Source organism: Phoca vitulina, unplaced genomic scaffold (genome assembly GCF_004348235.1).
Source record: "Phoca vitulina isolate PV1807 unplaced genomic scaffold, GSC_HSeal_1.0 scaffold18, whole genome shotgun sequence".
Lineage (NCBI taxonomy): Eukaryota > Metazoa > Chordata > Mammalia > Carnivora > Phocidae > Phoca > Phoca vitulina.
Window position 1 is genome coordinate 6,452,475 of NW_022589721.1, and position 22,856 is coordinate 6,475,330.

At 38.6% G+C, this 22,856-nt stretch overlaps 1 protein-coding gene and 1 non-coding gene across 2 annotated transcripts; one reads left to right on the forward strand and one right to left on the reverse strand.

Moving 5' to 3' along the window:
- Positions 1–703: 703 nt before the first annotated feature.
- TMEM74 (transmembrane protein 74) lies at positions 704–5,801 on the reverse strand. Its single transcript, XM_032415910.1, has 2 exons — positions 5,665–5,801; positions 704–3,266 (listed from the first exon to the last, which is right to left on the reverse strand). Exon 2 carries the CDS (start codon positions 2,873–2,875, stop codon positions 1,958–1,960), a length of 918 nt encoding a protein of 305 aa, XP_032271801.1. The 5' UTR covers positions 2,876–3,266; positions 5,665–5,801; the 3' UTR covers positions 704–1,957.
- Positions 5,802–15,998: 10,197 nt separating this feature from the next.
- On the forward strand, positions 15,999–16,144 carry LOC116639628. The gene has a single exon (XR_004300878.1). It is a non-coding gene; the product is annotated as a U4 spliceosomal RNA (small nuclear RNA).
- The last annotated feature ends 6,712 nt before the right edge of the window (positions 16,145–22,856 follow it).

The following is a 22,856-nucleotide window of genomic DNA, read 5'->3' on the forward strand; positions in this document are numbered from 1 at the left end:
TTCCTCTGATGTCCATATAATTTCTCATTTTTACCTAATAACTCTTTCATATGCCTGCCCTCTCTATTTTTACTATCCTCTGATCCTACCTTTTTGCATTTCATCTTAACCCTTAGTAACACAGTGTACCTAACTCATCAGATGAAACTCTGACAGCCACAAGAACTCATTCACATAAATATCCTCACCCACACACTCTGCCAGCCAAAGTCATCCACGTTTTCCACAATCCTCAAAAACTATAAAAACTTTAGGCATTGGAATTAGGCTTTAGAATCTATAAAGAAATTTGTTCTCACTTCCCCATCTCTGCCCTTCCACCCCAAATTCCAAGTTCCAGTCCTCTTTTAAGAAAGACCCCACTGATGGAAGTTAAAACAACTCTTACCATGGGAGGATGGAAATACCTCAAAGATTAATTGCAAAATGCAAGCTATTTCTGAGGCTGCATTTCCTACCCCTTTCTGAACCATAACCGTACAGAGACAGGGTGTTAGTATGGACTCTGGGTTTGTGTTTTGCAAAGCTGTGACCACTTTGCTCATTATGCCTCTCATCAAGCAAGTTTGGATGTCATGAGGCAAGATTTCACAGTTACTGAGGGCATGGATGAGGAACTCAGAATGATACTTATGGGATGCCTGGGTGGCTCAGTTGGTTAAGCATTTGCCTTCGGCTCAGGTCATGATCTCAAGGTCCTGGGATGGAGCCCCCCCTCCCAATAAATAAATAAAACCTTTTAAAATTTTTAAGAATTTTTTTAAAAAAAGAATGATACTTAGACGACTGTTAGGGGAAGTTAAGTTTTGGTGAGGACACAGTTCCCACTGAATCACTGCGTTTACTCTTTCTCTCTGTCACTCTTCTAATTTTTTGGCTATGGGCTTAAGGACTGCTGCCATCCTGGGGCAATGGCTTGTTGCTTGGCCTAGAGAAGTGAAACCAACTTCTAGGCATAGTCTCTAAGAGTCTAGCTGCAATTCTATTGCAATTGTATTTCTCCAAACAACAAAACATCACCTGGGTGTGTGTCTGAGCCAGTCATGACTTAGACCTGCCTAGAGGTTTATATGTCTGGAAACATATTAAAAATGTCTTATGCTTTGCCTCTCTGGTGTGAGAACCAGGAAAGACTTCTAGAGCCTAGGTAGCCAGTCTGATGGCTAAAGCACAAATGGAAAATGAAATTTATATAAGCAACTAATTTTACTTCATCTAGAGAATGGGCATGCAACACTGGCTAATATCTGGCACTACCATTCTGGGTTAAATTCAGATTGGTCTTATAATGATTTATATTATTTTTCTTTTACTAGAAAGTTTATTCTAATGACTTAGTTACCACTTCTGAGCACAGGAATAATTTTAAATATAACATATGTGTTTTTGCATTTTTTAAAATAATCAACATCCTCAAGCTTCAAAATATTCAAATTCAAAACCCTGTATTTTAGTGTTCAGCCAAATCAGAAGAAGAAAAAATTTAGCAAGAGAATGGATAAGCACCTTTGAGAATTAAATGTAAGCTTTAATATGTGATTAGTGCTTAAGTTCTTTTTCACAAGATATGTACCTAATTGATCCTACTGTGTGTAGGACCTACTAATGTCCAAAGAATAATTCCCCATACCATGTAAAAGAAATCATTTGTACATTGGTTGTTAGAAATATTTTGCTATAGAAGTGAAGTAGAAGCTGATGGCCATTATAGATGAATTAATCTCAGTTCTTTAGAAGGACAGATGTAGCTGGTTGTAATTTCTTAATGCATCTTACATAGCTTTTCTTCTAAATAAAAAATACATCTAGAATAAAAACACTCACTGGCTGTTGGTTTGGGAAATAAGCCTTTCTTGCCAAGCAAATAAACTGCACTGTTAATTTTAAGAAATGTGGGTTGTTTGTTTGTTTTCATATAAAATGCTAATGCAGACTCTCAGTAGGCTCACAACCAGAATTAACTCTGTCCATCAAGAGCATCTTCCTCTACCAAGGACAGTTCCAGGGTATTTTCATTAGTACAGGTCTTCATCCTGAAGTTGAAAGAACCATAGAGTTTTGCAGACTCTTTGGAAGAGGCAAACCTGTTGCGACGATATAGCTCCCCTTTCCACATAGACATCATTAGCAAACAGGACAAAACGACCCCCCCAAGTGTGAGCAGGCAGAGTCCTGCAATCACACAGCGGTCCAGGTGAGCCCCCAACCTTGCGCTCTCCCTCTCCAAGCGTTCCATCTCCCGGGCCGCCACGGTGTTGGGATCCACAGTCACTTCCCGTGGGACAATGTAGGAGATGATCACCAGCAAGATGCCAGTGACCAAGAACAAGATGGCACTGATGAACCCATAGTCTACTGACTTCCCTGAAGACGTGGCTTCCGAACTTATATCATCTTCATCTTCAGATATCAAGGATATGGCAGCCTCATGAGACCACTCATTTGGATTTCCCCAGCCAAGGTCTCCCAGATGATTGCTCCCTTTTCCTAGAGGGGAGCACTGGTTCCTTTGCTCTAAGTTGACATTCTCATCCACACAGGTAAAAGAAGTTTCTAATTCCTGGCTGCAGCAGTTGCAGACTTTCCGTCCTGCCAGTATTTGGTTGTTCCCTGAGTTGAGAGGCCCTGGTGGCAAGGAGTCTGTCTGAATGACAGTGTCTTGCAGAGAGGAGGAGGGGGATGCTGGAGAAGGGCTAAGTTTAGACCCTTCCGTCTCAGCTGCTCTTGGCATCGACATACAGTGTCTCTGGCAGCAGAGAGCAGCTTTGATGGCTGCCGCATCTGCCTGGTCACCAGGAAGCCTGCCTGAATGCCAGTCCACAGCATCACACAGGACTGCCTGGCTGCTCCTCTTCTCAAGGTAGTGGAGCTCCATCGGAGCTAGTCAGACATCCCCCATCAGCTTCCGAAAATTCTGCCAAAAACCACACAGGTATGAACCCAACGGGACCTAAGGCTGCACCACCAGGAGTATTGCTCCTGGGGTCCCCATCTCCTGTTCAGCCACAGTTGTTACACTTCCAGCCCCAGTTCCTCCTAAAAGGGGTACAAGAAACGAGAGGAGACCTAGTGGCAGGAAAGTGTGAAATGGGCAAATCCTCTGACTTAGCAGAGGGACTGACACTGAGGAACTTAGGTCAGGGCAGAAAAGGAGCACAGAGGAAGTAGAAGTGTCCCTGAAGGAAGCATTGCCGTCATCAAGCCAAATTTATCCAAGGACTCACACATTTCTGTGACAGGATCCCTCAAATAAGAAGGCAAGTTTCCTGTAGAGAGACACAAATGAGAAAGGCAGGGACCTTTTTTAGCAGAGCTGAGATTTTCTGGAAAACCTGGGGAAGCACACACCTCTCAACAATTCAGTTAAATTATGTTTACACTATCTTCGGGGCGCCTGGGTGGCTCTGTCGTTAAGCGTCTGCCTTCGGCTCAGGTCATGGTCCCAGGTTCCTGGGATCGAGCCCCGCATCGGGCTTCCTGCTCGGCGGGAAGCCTGCTTCTCCCTCTCCCTCTCCCCCTGCTTGTGTTCCCTCTCTCGCTGTGTTTCTCTCTGTCAAATAAACAAATAAAATCTTTAAAAAAAAAAAATTATGTTTACACTATCTTTAGTTGAGAACAGATTCTAATACAGATTAGCTTTAGAGCATTACCAGGGATGAACAAATATGTCACCGTCAGCTGGGCTCGACTGGCACTAGAGCTCAGCATTTTGACTGAGTAGCTCGGAAGTGGGTAAAAGATGGCTAGACACCTACATCCAATGACCTTAGTCACACAGCCCTGTATGTACAAGACCCCATGCCTGTTCATTGTACTTTCATTCTCAGCCCTTGCAGCTACATGATGCCGGCTTGTTCTAGACCCAGAAGGATGTAGACGATGTGCCTTACTGTGTGATCCCTGCCAAATACCATGGGCCAGCCCACTCCACTCCCCCCTCCCCCAAACACACCTGCTCTAGGTGCAGATCTGCTGCTCTTGCTCATTGTGTCTGAATGGGTCTGAGTCCCTCTCCTTCTGTCCACTTGGCTAACAAACATGCATGGGAAATTGACCATCCAGGAGAACAGACAGGGGGTGCCTGGATGGCTCAGTCGTTAAGCGTCTGCCTTCGGCTCAGGTCATGATCCCAGGGTCCTGGGATCGAGCCCCGCATCAGGCTCCCTGCTCGGCGGGAAGCCTGCTTCTCCCTCTCCCACTCCCCCTGCTTGTGTTCCCTCTCTCGCCGTCTCTCTCTCTGTCGATTAAATAAATAAAATCTTTTAAAAAAAAATAAAAGAAGTAAACTGACAGTAAAAGACAAATTATAAACCCACAGAGTCACAGTTCTGTTGAGGTAAATAGGTGAGAAGCTATTAACACAGTTCCAAAATTACCTTTGGAACTTTGCATCCAGACATGCCCTTACCCCCATGGCAGCATGGGACCTTTCTGTGATAGAACTTTGGGTTGAACAGAAAACTGTCTGCCCGCCTTTCTCTGCCTCTGCCATCCTACCAAGGAATAACAACTCACTTTTCACTATCACCAAGTACAGCAGTTTCAAGCAAGGGCCCTTTTTATTCTGCTTCCAAATTCCCAGCAATAGTTGATTTAACCCATGGTTCAGGGGCCTATTATGCTCAAAATCCACAGCTCCAGCAGCTGGTAACCCACACAGACCCACGAGTAAGGCTTACCTAAGGTCTACCTAGCAACTCACTTAAAATATGGGAGAGGGAATCCACACGTTTTCTGCTCTACATTAAAGTTTGTTTTGTTACTTCTCTCCTGTTACCAAAGTTTCTCTGTAGCTAAAACAGAAAAACAAAGCAAGTGCAAAAAACATATAACTGAACCAGAACTTTCCTTTAGCAAGTGGACACAGATCCCTACAGCCGGATCCCTCCATGAAGGAAGTGGTGATACGGCTTTGATCAATTCCTGAAATGAAAAATCGTCTCGCAGTTCCCTCAGACATGAGGTGCTCTGATTAACTTTTGGCACGATTAACTCATCACATTGGACTACTCTGGATAAAATCGGCAGGGTTCCTTATGGGACTTCCAATTTATAACAAAGAGGGAAAGAAATCTCCACTTAATTCCCTTCGCCTGCTTCTCTCTCTCTTTAAAGACAGACTCCGCTCGTTCCATCGGAGATACACTCGCTACACAGTCGATTCCCTTTGCAGCTCCATAATCCGGGGCTTCCATCCTCAGTAGAGAATGGATAATCCCATGGGACCAGCTAAAGGCTCTTTCCTTCCGTCTCCTGCCTCTCGTCTCTCTGGTTAAGAGGGAGGTTAATGAAATTGCACTTCAAAGCGAGGGGACAGCACTATACCTCCTCCGTCTGCCATTGACTAAGAGCCTTAATATCTGCATTGGAACTAACTAATACGGGTGAGGCTGGTCTGGGGGAGGCGACCTCGGGATCCGTCCAGCGCGCGCTGTGCGGGGAGGGCGCGCAGCAAGCGCCGGGCAGCGGTGCCCCCTGCGAGATCAATTCATCCATTCCGGGTGAACCTCAAGGCACCCGGAGTCGGGCGGCGTTCGTCAAATACCCCGAGGCAGGGCAAGCACCTGGGGCAGGGAGTGGGGACGCACTCCGCCGCTCCGCCAGGCTCCTGGGGTCTCTCCCTCGCCCCAGCGCCTCCTCCCGGTCCCGCTCACCGGCACTCACCCCTGCCTTGACCACCACGTGCGGCTCGAGCACCGCGCTCGTTCCTGCGCCGCTCCTCGGGAAAGTCCCCCGATTACCAGCCGTGGCACTTGTAGCCAGCCTCAGCGCGCCGCTGGGCTCCACGGGGTGGACAGCGCCTGCTGTGCCGGTCGGGAGGGGCCGGGTGGGGCGTGGCCCTCCTTCTTGCTGAGCATCCCGGGAGATGTAGTCCAGGGGCGGTCTCCCTGCCTCCCCCACCTTGTTTTTTCTCACTCCTCCACGCTTTGCTCTTCCTGAAGACGTTGTGCTATATGTCCATACTCCTGATTGGCACTTTAGAGGAAATGGCTGGATCCTAAACTCAGGGTTGGGTCCTCCAGCCTCAGGTATGGCCACAGGATTATGGGGGAAGGAGTGTGTATTTAGTTCCAACACTGTGCCAGGCAATATGTATATTTTGTCTTATTTAATAGAACAGATCTTCGAAGTAGATTTTATTAATCTTCATCCTACAGATAAGGAAAGAGGCTCAGAGGAATTAAGTGTTTCATCCAAGGTTACAAAGACAGTAAGTGGTAGCTAATGAAGTTTATTCAGGAATATGCTCCCAAAGTCATTGCCTTGCCCACAAAATCAGGAGAAATATGACCGTTGAGGGATTGTCCTGTTTGTCTATGCATCCCCTGTGCCTAGCCAAGTGTCTAGTATCTGTTGAATTATGAAGAGTAATGACCCAAAATAACAACAGTTAACATAAATAACACTTATTATTGCCTGGTTCTCTTCTAATCACTTTAGATACATTAACTCATTTAATGTTCACAATTAATTTTTAAATCCTATAAAAATTCTCATTTTTATAGGCGAGGAAACTGAGTTACAAAGAAGCTGAGTAATTTGTTCAAAGTTGTACACCTAGTCCTCAGCAGAGGTGGGTCATGAACTCCACAATATTCTAAGCATTATGTAAATTGAGTGAATGGAAGAAAGACCAGAAAGCAAGAAAATAAAGGGTTGGGAATAAAGGAAGGCTGTAAGTGAAGCTACTGAGTTATGACTCCCAGGATAGAACAAAGTAACTTCTTTGGGTCATTGACCTTTCTAACCATAGTGGATTGCAGCAGCCAACAGCCAAAGGGAATGTGTGGTTTGTGGATCATCTCCAAGTTTTCAGCATCGCCTTTGGGACTATTGTAGGGTTATTGATTGTTTTCATCTAAGGGAAGCAAAAGAAGGGCTATAATATTTATAACTTTTTGCTACTTGTGAGTAGCTCACATAAATTCTGTGGTTGCTGGCTTTCAAGTGATAAATCTCCTATAATGACGACTTTGTTGGTTTTCCTTTATATTGATAGAATCCATAGTATCATAGTTCCAGGGACTTCACAATCCAACCCCTTTAAGATCTTTTTTCCCATGACTCCCTTTTAACCAGTTAGGCCCATTTGTTGATAAGCATGCCATGTGTATTGTGCTTTCTTCTCCTTTGCTTATTACTCTGTTCTCCAGTGAGAATATCCTTCCTTCCATCCCCTATTCCTTCCACCCTTTGAGGACTGTCTCATCAATCCTTACCTGCAGGGGTGCATTCTGTTTTTAGTACTTTATGTTTAAAAGGGAACACAAAGACACCATAGGTATCTAGAAGAGAGAAACTGAGAAGTTGAACAAACTTAAACCCACGTTGGACAGGAAGACACTGAAGGAACTTGGGATATTTAGTCAGAGGAGACTTAGAGGAAACAAAAATTAGCTTTAAATAATTTGAGGTTTATAAAAAAGAAGAGGAATTATATATCATGGTTAAAAGTGGTAAAAGCAGAACCAATGACAATAATAGCATTTATTATTCCTAATGCATTCTCATCTTTAATTCTTACATCAATTCTGTAAGGGAGCATGTATTATTGTACCCATTTTGCAATGTAGAAATTGAAGATCAAAAAAGTGGAGTTTCTATCCCAAGGTATAAGAACTAATAACTGACAGAGCCAAGATTCTAACTTGGGCTGTCTGATTCCAGAACCTGGATCTTTTCACCACCACGCTATACTGAGCAATGCTTCACAGCAGAGCATACATAGGAGGTGATAATATTTATTGCACTGGGATAAACGTAAGAGGTTTCTCATGACCCTAGTTCTGGTGCTGTGGCTACTTCAGGCCCTGCAGGACAGCTAGAAGGGTCAAGGGAATAAATAAGCCAGTACATCATAATACAATGGAGCACCTGAGGATGATGGACACAGGGACTGGGAAGTTTTGGATAGCACTATCCCACTTAATAAGGAGATGGATTTGGGGCTGATTATAAGGAATAACATTCTAAGAACTTGAAATAGGATATCTCATGAACGTGAATTTGGTATTACTGGAGAGGATAAAGAAAGAGCCATTTATTAGTGATGTCATGGAAAGGGTTCATCCAGTTGGATTAGAGGACTTCTACAGTTTCCCTGCTGAGGTGGTTCTAAGTTACATCTCTTCCATGAATCCCTTTTCCTCAAAACCAGACCCCCAAAGATTCTGCCTCCTATGAAGTCTACTAAGACTTGTCAGCCCTGGTATTTTTTATACTCATCAGCCACTGCCTTATGACATTCCTCGTATGTCTAGATAACTACTGCATATTATTCAACTCCTCACTTCGGTGCCTAAACCTGTAGCAGCAATTGTAAGCTCCTTCAGGTCAGTATTCATATATTAAATATCTTATTACCTTCTGCAGAAAGTGCAATATTTCTATTGGATAGAGTGAGGGAAAATGAACTGATTCTGGAGAGATGATCTGTCCACATGATTGTCTCTCATGTCCTATTTCTATATATAGTATATTTGACTGTCTACATATTAGTGACCATTAAAAAATATCAACTCTGTGCCACACACTACAAAATCTCATTCAAAATTCTGCATAAAAAGAATAAATGTAGACTGAGCTCCTGTAAAGAAAAGCTCTGCAAAAACTATCAGTTGCTGGAATAACTTCATCTCTCTCTCCCCTAAGTCCATGTCTAAAACTTTCCTCAAATCTGACCCAAGAACCTTTTTCAAGAGCCTTTCTTGTTCAGCATCACTAATTTCTTATTACCCTTCTAATTGGCATTCTAGTGGCATAATACATTTCCTTTTATATAGCCATTTTACATATATAGAATTATTTAATTTATATTTTATACTGCTTTCTATGTGGTATCTCTTCCCAGATAAAATTTAAGCTCCTTGAGAACCAATATATTCTTTCTATAATTTTGAAGCAACACATGAGCATAAAACAGCAAAATATATAGGCAACAGTGGTTCCTCAATATGTGCTTATAAAACAATTGACACTGTGATATTAAAGTCTAAGTAATGGTTCTGATCTTGCATAGTTTTTAAAATGTCACCTTTTTTTGGTTTGCTTATACTCTGTGAGGTATGGGAGGAGCAATCATGATTACACTAAGTTGATCAGTGAAAAAATAGATTCTGAGAAGTAATTTTACCAACTGAATCAAGTGAAGAGACTTGGAACAATCAGTCTCTTATAATGATGACTGCAGAGAGGATGCCTTCCAGTTTTTTCTCTTCAGCAATAACAATAAGAACTGATTGTAAGTAAATATCCTTCATGGGTTCAGAGTTATTAGAAGAGGGTAGGCTGTATGGAGGTAAGAAAGACGTTTTTAAAATTGGCTATGTAGAGACTCAGTCATTTAATGACAATAATACAAGGAATATGATTTACTTTGTGCTCCAAAGCTGGGATTTCTGAATGATGGAAGAGAAGAGTAAAAATGACCAAAATTTAGAGTAATGATCTCATTTACCAACAAAATTCTAGGAACAAAAAAAAGTAATATTAAATTTGAAAGTTTCCTTTAAATAAGAATGCTTACAATGGCCAGGCAGGCATGTTTTTTAAATTAATAAAGCACCGGATACAGACAGTTGGGGTCAGGGAAGACTGCAGCCAAATTGAGAGCAAGTGCTTCTTCCTAAAGGAGCAGTATCCCCTAACTGCTTTACCTGATTTTTGTCTTGAGTGAATTCCGATATCAATAAAAGTCAGATATTCCAATTTGTATTCAAAAATTCAAAATATTTTAAATTTTAAATTTAAATTTAAAACAAATTTAAACCTGCATGGGTCAAAGAAAACATAACTACAGAAAACATTCGTTTCCAGTAATAGGAAACATGATTTAGATCCATCCTCAGCAGTCTAGAAAAGCTAGACAAAATGTATAAAAATCATGTGCTTGAAGACATGCAAATTTAACAAGACAGAGAAAAATTACTGGGCCAGAATCTAAAGAAGGAGAGAGGCTCAGAGAGGCAAGTCAGGAGCTTGGAGCTTCCTTTTACTTGGAGACGTTAGATAATTATAGAGGGAAAAGTTGAGAGGCTAAGGAGCTAAGGAGAGGGGGGAGTTGGGGTCCTGGGCCTACCAAAGAAAAGAATTGTAGTGAATCTGTTCCATTCCTTAAACTCTGGGTTGGAATCCTGCAAGGTTGCATGCTGGCTAGCAGTATGAGCCAGAAGTTAGATAGACCCTCACAGGGAGCACACATCAGTTTGTTAAGATGTCAATCCCTAAAATTTAACCAAAATGATTTCAAAGTGTTAGGACACCAGTTACTTGGCAGAGGCAGCATTCTCTGAAACAAAAACAAAACAAAACAAACAAAAAGACTAAGCATTAGCTCAGACCAATTCTACAAATAATTATGCAAATATACTGATTCAATAAAAAATAACCATGAAAAAAGGTCACATACTGTATAATTTTATATGTATATATATAAAACATTTTCAAAATGACAAAATTATAGAGATGGAAAACAGATTACTGGTTGCTATGGGTTAAGGATGGTAGGGGGTGAGGTCATGGGTGTGACTATAACTATAAAGGGTAGCATGAAGATCTTCATGGTGATGGAATAGTTCTGTATCTTGAACATGGTTCTGGTTACATGAACCTATGCATGTGGTAAACTGACAATTTTTTGGTTTGATATTCCATATAGTTACATAAAATGTAACCATTTGGAGGAAACTGAGGAGTACACAGATCTTTCTGTAGTATCTTTGCAACTTTCCAAAAATCTATAATTTTAAGATAAAAAGCACAAGAAACAAAAAACCAAGCCCATCAGAAGATTAGATCACATGCATGAAAGCAAACAGAAACTAAAGCAATAGAAATGACCAATGGGAAGCTTCAGATATTGGAGAATTATAAATAGCTATGCTTACTGTGCTCAATGAAATAAGACAAAATTTAGAATTTTGCCAGGGATCTGGAAATGAAAAATAAAAAACAACATAATCAAAATTAAGAACTCAAAAGATAAGAGATTAGACACAGTGAAGAGAAATGAGTGAATTGGAGACAGATCAAAATAAAACATCTCAAACAAAGCACAAAGAGACAAAAGGATGAAAAATACGAAAGTGAAGGTAAAAGACATAGAAGCTTAACAGTCAGGTTTTAAGCAGAAATTCTTGTATCCAAGGAGTAAAGTTTTCTCTCTCTCCTTGTGGGAGGAGAGGAGAAGGAAGCTTTCTCTTGCTCCTGTAGATAAGCAGACAAAATCAATTTTTCTGATTCTCCCCTGTGATACAGACTTTGAAGTTCATATACATAGGACATTTGATTTTGCTGTCATTATATTGTCCCAGGAGTAAAAATTGCAGTGTTGGGAACCACATGGTCATTGCTCTCTTTTTAAGTGAAAAATGATAATCTGTCTCTAATCCAAATACCATGTGCACATTCAGGATAAAATTAATAAATATGATTTTTTTAAAAAAACAATAGTAAGGGTGGAGAAAAGAAGCTAGCCACTAAAAAATTCTAATTGTAACTGCATTATTCCATTGATATGAAGTTAGTAATGAGGCAAAACTATACCAGAATATTTTGGGATATTGGCAAAACAATGAAGAAAAGCAAGAATGTGGTTATGATAAATGTCAAGATAGAGGCTATCTTTGCAAGGGATGGAGGAAATAGTGATTTGGAGAAGGCAAAAGAAGAGGCTTGTGAGGCATAGCACTCTTCTATTCTTGACCCAGATGTGCTTACATTGGTATTCTCCTTGAGCTAAATTATTGGAGGTGAGTCTTTATTTCATGCACTGTTCTGTGTGTAGCAGATCATAATAAAAAGATAAACGTGCCTTTGGAGAGGATTCAGGTTTCAAGTGCCTGCAATTCTTTGCATTAAGAATTTATATCAATCTAAGGATTTGTTCTATCTTAAGAAGAGCTTGAAGATGGTTTCTTCTAGCTTAGTTTCACCTGGCATATTGTTATGCATGGAGGGTGGGCGAGTATACAATCCTACAGTACCCGTGGTACTATACTACCACGATCTTTTCCGTGGGGGAGGGGGAGGGGCAGATGGGGAGGGAGAGAGAGCCTTAGGCAGACTATGCTTAACAGAGAGCTCGGCGCAGGGCTGGATCTCATGACCCTGGGATCATGACCTGAGCCAAAATCAAGAGTCCACTGCTTAACTGACAGAGCCACCCAGGCGCCCACTACAATGATCTTTTTTGTTGTTTATTCAAGAAATATTTCAAATTCCTTTCACTCTCTCCTCGTCCTTTATCGTATTCCTTTCTAGAGACATGATCCAGTTTATTAGCCTATCACTCCACTGAAATTCTTTGCTTAAGTCGTTAATAACATTCAATAATTCAGCCACTCACTCAAGTATTAATTGAATGTCAAAAGTTCTATGCTAAGTGCCAGATGTAGAGTAGTGAACTGAATGGATACATCCCACCTTTCAAGGAGTTTACAATCTGATGGGGGATATGTCAATTTAACAGACAAGTATAATGCCATTTCATCAGTGTTCTGATAGAGGAATACATAATACAATATACCTAACTCAGAATTGGCAGGTCAGAGTGGACCCCTGGATGATACAATATCTAGGTGAGACACGTACAAAAAGAAATTAGCCCTTTGAAAAATGAGGTAGCATGTTGAAGAGTGGGTGACAATTGAGAAGTGAATTACTGCAACTGAAGAAAATTAAATATGTATACAATATAAAATGTGAGGGGAAGAATGTCAAGTAATGATATTGGAAGTGTCAGAAGAGGAAAAATCACCTTTGGACTGGCAAGTAAGAATAAGGTGTGTGGACTTAATTCTAAAAACAGCAAAATACCAATGGTGGCTTTTAAGTAGGAGAATAATAAGATCATATGTGAATTTTAAAAAGTTCATTTTGGGGAATAGATTGAAGAGGAGTTAGCCTAGTGTAATCAAATAGTTTATAATAATCATCCAAGCAAGAGATAATGACAGTGAGATATAAATATAAAGACATAGATAAGTTACAAGAAAAAGATATATCATGCAATCATTGATCAGAAGGAGGCTGAAGCAGCTATGGTAAAGTGGGCTCCAGAACAATGAATGTGACCAGGGATAAGAGAAATAATGATAAAAGGTCCAATTCATCAAGAAGACACAACAACCACAAGTGTGGATGTACTCCCTACATCTCTGTGGGGCCACAGTTCCAGTTGTGCTGAATGGAATGTGTGTGGAAATGATGTGTGTTAACCTCTGGGAGGAGGTAGCTAAGAATCTGCTGTTTCTGTCCATTTTACTCTTCCTGCTACCTGTGATCTCTGTAATGCTAAAATGACCTTGAAGCCACAATGTGAAAGCAGCCTGGACTGCTGAATCACAGCTTAGAGGAGAGCCACTTGATCCATATCAGACTCAGACGTGAGCACAACACAAACTTCTGTCGTGGCAGTGAGGTTTTGAGCTCATGTGGCACAAGTTAGCCTTCTCTCCTTAATTGCCGTGGGCCAGAAAGGAGCTCAGAAAGTGGACAGAAAGGTCTGGTTATCTACCTATGTAGACAGTGGTTTAAGCAATTATTGTGTTTTGCTTTCCTTTACTATCAAGGAGAATAAAAGTTTTATTTTAGATTTTTCATATCATCCTTATTATTATTGCTAATCTTTTGAGTGATATTATTTGTCCTTAAACTGAGTTACCTTTCTACTTGAGTTTCCTTCCCTCATTTTCACTTTTTTTCCTATAAAATAAACATGCTTTAAAAGCATGATAACACTCTATAACTGTATTTCATACTTCTGAATATATGTCAGAGGAATAACCAAGTTGGATTCCTATAAATATATAAACATGGATCCAGAGTATTACTTGCTTCAGTGTGTTTTATATATATAATATTAGTTTTTATATATTAATTTAAATATAATAAATATATGTTGTATGTAATATTAATATTGATATTAGCATAATTAAATATCCCTGGAAGAAAGGAGATTCTACTTTTTAAAAATTCAACAGGTTTCATTATTTTAGTACTTCTGAGACCCTTTAACTGGCTAATGTATGATTTGACTCTAAGGGTAAGACATGTTTTCAGTTTTCCTAACTTTATAGGATTATGAGTCTTATTTTTCACAAAGCACCTTTTAGGACTATTGTTTTATAAAATAAACTTTGAGATACACTGCTTTTATAATTTTTATAGTCCTATCGACTAAGACTATTTCCTATTTTGATTCACATTTTTCAAGGCCCTTTATGGTTCAACTCTGTTATGCTACTGTTGGAGACCCTACTTTAATCAGTGTCTTAGGTGGTGGTTGTGCTTCATTATTTTTTTCTTATGTTGTTAAACTTTATGGTATATGGTTTGATTTTTTGGTATTTTATTATTATTATTGTTAGTATCAGTATCAATTTTCTGACTCTGTTTGGTTCTTCTTCTATATATCTCCTTAGCCCAGTCTCTCATCATCTCTTGCTTGGACTACTGCAATTATCTGATGCATAGTACTTGAAAGGAACATAATAGTACTGCTAATTTGACTATCGTGAGGAAGAATTAAATAAAATGTATGCAAAGTACTTAGTGTTTGACACGTAAATGACCCCATAAATGTTAAAATGTTATTATTTTTAACTATTAATTTGCTTTTCAGCTGTTTCCATTATGTTGTTGAGTCCATCTCTTAATTTTTAAATTTCAACAGTTATGTTTTTCACTTCCTAGACATTTGTTTTCTTTTTTGTAACTATTTGTGCTATTTCTTATTTTATAAATGTAATGTCCTACCTTAACTCTTCAGGGATGTTAATTATATATGTTTTCACATTTATAACCAATATCAATTTTGATTGCTCTTTTAACTATTTTTTAGGTATAAGGTCTTCAATTTTGTCTGTCTTTCATGGGATGTCTTTCCTTGGATATTTGGTCATTTGTGTTGTGTTTACCTTCACAGTAGAGATTGTATGCTGGATTTGCTGCTCTGTCTCTTTTGGTAGGTTCCTTGTAGTGGCTTCATACTTCTTCAGTCACGTCTTACCTGCTTTTCATATTTCAGAAATTTCTCCTGATTTCTACCCCACTGACAGTCCTACACATTTTTTAGGGAAGCTTATTTGCGAGAAAGTTCTTCATGACTTGGCCTTTGCTAACTCTTCTTCCTCACCTCCCAGCATACATTCCAGCTTCATAAACTATCTGCAATTCACTGAATATTTCCAGCTGTACTCATAGCATTCCTTTTTCAAAGCTGCCTTTTCTACTTAGACTTGCTGCTTCTCAATTTCATTCCCTCAACTTGTCAATAGAGGTCAACTCCTCTAGAGCATGGTTTTCTCTGTAAAATTCTTTAACAACGCTTCCCCACCCTGGGTAGAATTGACCACTATTTTCTTTGTATCTCATTCTAACTCAGCTCTTATACACCCACCAGAGCACCAGTAATATATATCTTTATTTGTCTATATGTGTGACAAGGAAGAACATTAGTCATAACTTAACCCCATGGTCTCCAACTTTTGCTTCCTTTCTAACGAGGGCAAATGTCAAGGAATGTCTTTCAATTTGCTGAGCTGGGTGATATATGACAGTGCAATCTGGGAAGCTGAGAAAGATTAAATAGTGCTATATAAGGAAAGAGGTGGGAGAGGCAAATCCCAGAGTGAGAAGGAGGCTGAAATCAAACACTGAGAGGCTGGAAGAGAGGGACTTTTGAGGAGGAGGGATAAAAAAAAAAATCACACACAGTGAAAGGAGATTAGGGAAGATTTTTTGTGAGTAGGATAGGAAGAGGAAAAAGAAAAAGGTCGGGTAAAAAGTTTTCTGTGCAAGTGGATTTTCAGGTCCTCAAATTCTTGAGCCCAATATAATTCAAGAGTTAGGTGCTTTGTTTGTTTTGGTTTGATCTGGGTTTTCTTTTTTTTTTTGTAGTTTAAAAAGCTAAAACTTTGCATATGCAATATATTTTGTATCCCCAGTGGGATCTGGGGCAACACCCTATGGTCAAACACATTAATATATTTTCAGCAAGCTTTGCGCAGTGGCAGTATCATAGCCAATGAGGTTTATCCAAGGCGCGATTATTGCTAATATATTTTCAGCAAAAAGTATAGATATTCACACTAGTTTGGATAAAGAAAGAATGTAAATAGCCTTTTGTAAGTACACATTTGGTTTTGCTGCCACATGAATTGACTACAAATTAGTAAAAAAAATAAAAATAAAAACAAAAAAAACCACCCTTTTTGTTTTGAGTTTATTGGATTTCAGAATCGTGACTAAATAAGCCTTGCCTTCACCTCCCTACCAGATCCTCCTGTTCTTACCTGGGCTCATTCATGTGTCCATGGTCAAATGCTGGGTCACGGATTGGTCTAGGATGACATGAGCTGTGGTTGGCTTGTCTCTGTTCTGCCTGGTCTCCCATCATTCAGCCAACCAGACCAGGCTAATTCACAGGGTGGCAGCAGGGTTCCAAGAGAATGAGTAGAAGAACACAAAGCCTCTTGGAGGCTAAGCTCAACACTGTCATATGGTCATTTCCAACGCATTTTTTTTTTTTTAAATCAAATCATCAGCCTAGCTCAGATACAAGGGATAGGAAAACAGACTCTATCTCTTAAAGTGAGGATCTACAGAGTCACATTGCTAGAGTTGTAGAACAATTAGGACCATTTTTTGCAATCAAGCTGCCACAACAATAAAATGCTGAGTCTGAACATCAAGTGGGAATGGGTGAGAATTGCTGTTACCTAGATCCAGTCACATAGTCACTGGTTGCCTTACCAATTTCAATTTCCCACCATTCTATTTAAAACAGTATTTGGACTTCCCTCTGAGTAGCCATCTTTCTCTTTTGTGTAGAAGCTCTGTGGTTTGGGGAAGTTGACTCTACCCTCTGCTCAAGGGCACAAATCAATAAATTTAATCACATTCCCTCAGTCTACAGTGATTGGCTAGGGAATCAGTCCTAAGCAAACACAGGACTTCCTTAGCCACAACTGGCTCAGAAATAGTCCAATCAAGGTAAAGTGCAGGATTTTGATCAATGATTGAGGATGGAGGGAGTATGTAGTCCCTATTTCTGCTTGGAACCACTGATAAGTTAGCCTGTGGGTAAAGCTGACACACAGGAAGAGGGAAGATGCTAAAGAATCACAAAGAAATAGAATGAAAGTCAAGGTTAAACTTCTAAATTTCCTTTAGCCTTTGATCTTCTTGGTAACTTGAGTCAACAAATCGCCACCTTGGGTTGGGTTTTCTAATACCTATGAAAGCATCCAAATGTGACATATTTTCATAACTTTTTCTATCTCATTAGACTTCTTGAGGTAGGTACCAGGTTTAATTTATCTCCGGTTTGAGCATAGTGCCTATCTAATGAGTGTTCTAAAATAAGTGTGTGGTTAAGAGCCCTATATTATCTAAAGTCTGCGGAAACATAGTTCTCCAGTATGAATAAAGTGGAAGCAATATCTATAAATAAAAGACAAAAGGCAGTAAGCAGAGCCCAACTCATAGGGCTCAGTTCATATTTATAAATGAATGTATAAATCAATTGATAAATGAAAAACTTTAACCTGAAATCTAACATTCTGTATAGTTCCATTTTGCTACAATAATATATATTAAAAGAAAGTTACAAATAAATGCCTTTGGTTAGAAAAAGAGAAACCTAAATACACACACACACACACACACAAGCCTCCTCTAACCAAAAGAAAGGAAATGTTCCAGAAAGGGTAATCCAGTCATATTTTTATGGATAGTGGGTTTCAGAATAAGAATAAGAAAAGGAAAAATAAACAGTGGAAGAATTAAAGAACAAGTTCAAAGTGAAATATCATGAACACGGCAGTTCCACAAATAGTATTCTAATTTTGTAAAATATATAAGCACGCTAAGCCTAATTCTTTAAGTCCTTATTAACATCTGATTTCAGTGCTCCTAGGAAAAGGGAATTTGGTTATTTGGCAAGGAGTGTTGCGAAAATTAACTAGCATGGATGCTTGACTAAAATGAAAACCAAATAGCAATGCAAAATGTTAGTTCTGTGAGACAGAGCCAGAGATCTTACAGGGTAAGAATTCTTTCTTTGATCTTAATGGGAATTAGAACGTAATGTATGTCTCAGCCTGCAAGATAAAACCCATCCTTTATAAAATCAAGACAAAGTAACTTTAAGCAGCAATAGAAATGAAGGGTAAATATTGGGGGAAAAACACTATAATGAACTGTGAAATGTGTAACGACAGTCTGTCACTGTGCAGAATCAGTGTCACATTCACATTTGTTAAGCTATGACATCCGTCTATCAAAAATATTTTACAAATAATTAAGTGGATCATTATAGTATTATTCTATCTTCCTCTCACTGTGGGAGCAGACTAACTCATTACCAAATTCTCTTAACTCAACAGAGTCCTCATTTCTATGTTTATGCATCTATTAAAGTCTTACACATTCCTCACAGTCATATCAAATAAGAGTATTGCATAAATTTCTTCAAGATTTATGATTAGGATAATAAAAACAGATGCTATCTTCAAATAATACCAAAGAAAATGAAATTACAAATTTCAAGTACAGGACTCTTTGCTCATCTATAATTGGTGACTTTTTTAAAATTATGTTATGATCTGCACATCACATTTATTGCTTGACACATTAGTGAAGTTTATAGAGCACACACACTCCAGTCAAGTACTATGCTAGATTCTGGGAATTAAAAAATAGAGGTTACGTATGATCAATATCTTTACTTTCAAGTTTTTCCCATGTAGTACAGGATAGCTTGTAGAAGGAACATTTCCTTATTTTTTTCAAAAAAAAAAAAAAAGCCACAGAAGCCCCAGTGTTTTAGTCTACAATTGTTCCTATGCAGTAAAAGTCTTACAGCCCATTTGCCTACTCACAAGATGCCTTAAATATTTCTGGAACTTAACCCAGTTGCTCAACTGAATCACTTCAGGTACCTGGCATTCTCCTAAGTAGAATGGGCTGGTGATCTCTCTTAAACTAAATTCCTCTCCCTCTGTCTTCTCTCAACAACAGTGAAAATCTAAGTTTTCTTTGGGGAAAGATGGGAAGAAACTACCTTAAAATAATCAGTAACTTAAGCATTCATTTTATTCTCAAGCTAAACCAAAAGGGAAATAATTGGTACATTTAGTCGTAGAAATTATAATGAAGTAAAAGACTCCAAAGTAATTCTCCTTCCATCTAACCGTGAACTAATAGTGAAAGACATTGTTACAGGCTTTTTATCCTCATAAATATTTTAAACTTCATGACCGGATGTGCTTGCTGTTTCTCTTAATTGAGCTATGAGAATCCAGTCACTGGAGTGGGTTAGCACTTCTGACAATCTCAAGGGGTTTTCCTGCTATCTCTGCTGCCCCTAAAGAAGCTGACTTTCAGTGGTTTGACCATTTGGAGGAGGGGTACGTTGATTTCAAATTAATGCATATTTTCAGACATTTGTGTAAATGCAGATAATATTTTTTTAATCTTATTTTCAGGAGATAAAATGATTTATATTTGGAAATGCACGATCCATCCAGAAACGTGTGGGTGTCATAGCCGTGTATCTCAGACCGTAAATCTGTTCTCTCTCACTCTTACAAAATAAATTGAATATGAATTTTTACTGCTTTCTCTTGAGTAACTTAGACGCTGAGGAGCTTTAGTCTTACTTCAATGCTCTCATAATCCTCTGCACCTATCCCTGAAATCACATTTACTACACTATTTGTCAGTTCAGTTCCCAGCTTCCCCACCAAAATGCAAGCGTCCTGTACAGCAGGGAATATGGTTTATTCATTTCAGTATCCTCAGTGCCTAGCAGAGTGTGAAACAAAAAAGTCAAAGCATACTAAGGAAAGAAGGAACAAAATATAGAGGAGGGGAATATGAAGATCATATTTTAGTTATGTGGTAGGAGATGGTTAGAAATGTTTTAGTTAATGTGGTAGGAGATGGTTAGAAATTCTTTATTGTAACATCTACTTGGGAAAATCATGATGTTTATTAAAGCTTAATATGGTAGATTTGTCCAGGAGAAAAAAAAAAACACTCAGGAATAGAAAATAATTTCAAACATGTAACAGGGTGAGACTAAGTTTAGTAAACTTTTTAAAAGCACGGGGTCTCAAAAAGGCTATTTATTATCATGTCTCTAAAATACTACAAAAATGACAATATGAGCTGGAGTTGTAACAATTTGACCTTAACATTTATACTTCTTGTGGCTGGTTAAGACAAATAGTCACAAATTTTTTGATTCGACCAAAAAGTGGGATCTATGACCTCTCTCCTTGAATCTGAATGGAGTTCTGTCTTGTTACTATCCAATAGAATGCAGGAGAAGTGACACTGAGTGACTTTCAAAGCTAGGTCAAAAATGGCTATGCAGCTACCATCTTGTTTACTGTAACACTTGGAGCTCTGAGCCTCCAGGTAAGAGATCTGACTACTCTGCAAACAATGAGCAGGAAGCCTATGGAAGTGCTCAGTGGGCATCCCAGTTGACTTAGCAAACCATTTTCATCATCTGCCTTCCCTGTGAGTGAACCATCTGGGACATTGAATCCCATTGAGCATTTATATACCTGTAGCCCAGCCATTATTTGACTGCATCTGCATAAAAGACCCCAAGAAATGTCCAGCTGAGCCCTTCCTGAATTTCTCACCACAAGATTGTGAGCAAAATAAAATAGTTGTTTTTATCTGCTAACTTTTTAGAGTAATTTGTTACATAACAGTATTAGCCAGAACACTTCTAATTATGGAACCTCTAATCAAGAGCTACTTAAAGCAGTTGGCAGGTCAGGAAAAACTATGTTTAATAACATTTTTCAGACATGAGCAAAATTAAAAGGATTTTGCTTTAAAATTTTTGAAGGAACTGAATCTAAATAGTTTATATTAGTGAAGGAGAATAGCTAAATAAAGAAGAATATTGGTCACATATACATCATTTAATAAGTTAGAAATAGTTGAGTATTTGTCACAGTTTATTGATTTAGAAAGCAAAGTTAGATGAACTTTTGGTTAGTCCATTAAAGAGCACACCTCATCTTTAAACATTTGTAAGGTTCATCATCACAGTTACAGTTGAGATATATATGATGGACAAGTAAGAAGAAAAACAGGGAAAACTCTCAGAAAAAAAAAAAAACAGGTAATATTTTAGACAAAAGTCAGGAAAAAATGCTATTTCATCCATTAAGCAGAGATTATATAAGTAACATAAAACATCCTGACAATGGTCCTTATGTCATAATTCTGGGACAGATGTTCTAAAAGAGATCTCATATGGTCCAAAAGGAAGAAAAATATAATTAATCCTCAAAAGGAGAACCCAATGAATTTTTTTAAAGTCCCACAAAGTCTTCTAAATTGTTTTAAGAATGGCTGAGGCTTTTTCTTTTTATAAATGGCAGTTTAATGTAGAGTTTGTGGTCATCAACAGGTATTGAGAAAACCTCCCCTTGGCAATCTTGGATCTTAAACGTCTTTTGAAGTTTGAGTAGCTCACAATATGGCAGTCTAGAAATGAATGTAGTACGGATCTTTCCTTCTGGGAGGACATTAAATCTGGGAATGAAAGTTCAGGACATTTAGTTCATGTGAATTGGCAGAAAGCTAATGTTCTCTGGGGAAATTTTAGTATATTGGCAATAATCATAATTGTCATAGCTCAGGTTTTATTCATAGCATGTGATAAAAAATGACATTGCAAAGATATTTAAAGCACTCTCAGGCTTTTGACTTGCTTCAGTCTTTCTTACTATCTATTCTCACTATCTCTCTCTTCCTCTTAACTCTTTTCAATTTCCTTCCCTGATTTTTTGAAAATAAAATTTTATTTTTATGAAAATATTTTATACAAGGAAATATTGACAAAATTTAAATGCAAATAGTGTTGGAAGACATAAATACGACATTCACTTTTCCCCTTGCTCCGCTCCCTAGAGACAACTGCTTTCAACTCAGTGAGCTTATTATCGAGATATTTATCACCATAATTTAAAAAATAAACATATACTGGGGCACCTGGGTGGCTCAGTCAGTTAAGCATCTGACTCTTGATTTCAGCTCAGGTCATGATCTCAGGGTTGTGAGATTAAGCCCCACGTCAGCCTCCACACTTAGCTTGGGATTCTGTCTCTTCCTCTGCCCCACCCCCCCTTAAAATCAATAAAAAATAAGCATATACTGCATTTTCTTCTTTATCAACAAAATGTTCTATTATGGTATATGAGCATTTAACTCACAATTCCTCTTCTCCTCCCCTAACCCCTCACATCATCTCAGTATATTTCAGTCTTTAGTTAAAAGAATATGCAGTGCTTTTGCCATTATGACTACATAAATATTTTTCATGCTGAACCAGGTAGAATACTATAATATTTCTGATATCTTAGACAATTGATTTCCCCCGTAGTTACTGAAGTCCTCATTTTGTTTGTTTTTCATTTAGTTTTCTTTGAACACCTAAGTTCTCTATAACTTTCCAATAGCTCTTTAAAATGCCTCTCAGTACAATTTTCTTGACCATCAAACGTGTCAGATGAGCTTTAGTTCCAGGTATTTTTCCTGGAAACAGCTTTCAGGCTCTGATCTGAACAGGTTGCTCTCAAGGCCAGATAAACATGTTTTATTTCCTCCTGGAATGATTGTTTACTTTCATCTTGGGAACTGCCTTTGCTTCTACACTTTGTTTCTTCCCCTTCTCCCCCACTTCTCTGGTGTATTATTTTAGTTTAGATCCAGCTGTAAGTAAAACAAACAAACACACCCCCCCCGAAAAACCAACTCCCCAAAAAGTTGCTTAAATATGGAAGTTTATTTGCTTTTATGTAAAAAGAATCTAGTGGTAGACA

Bases quoted from the DNA above. Each gene is read 5' to 3' on its own strand.
- TMEM74 (XM_032415910.1), bottom strand. From the start codon at position 2,875: ATGGAGCTCCACTACCTTGAGAAGAGGAGCAGCCAGGCAGTCCTGTGT.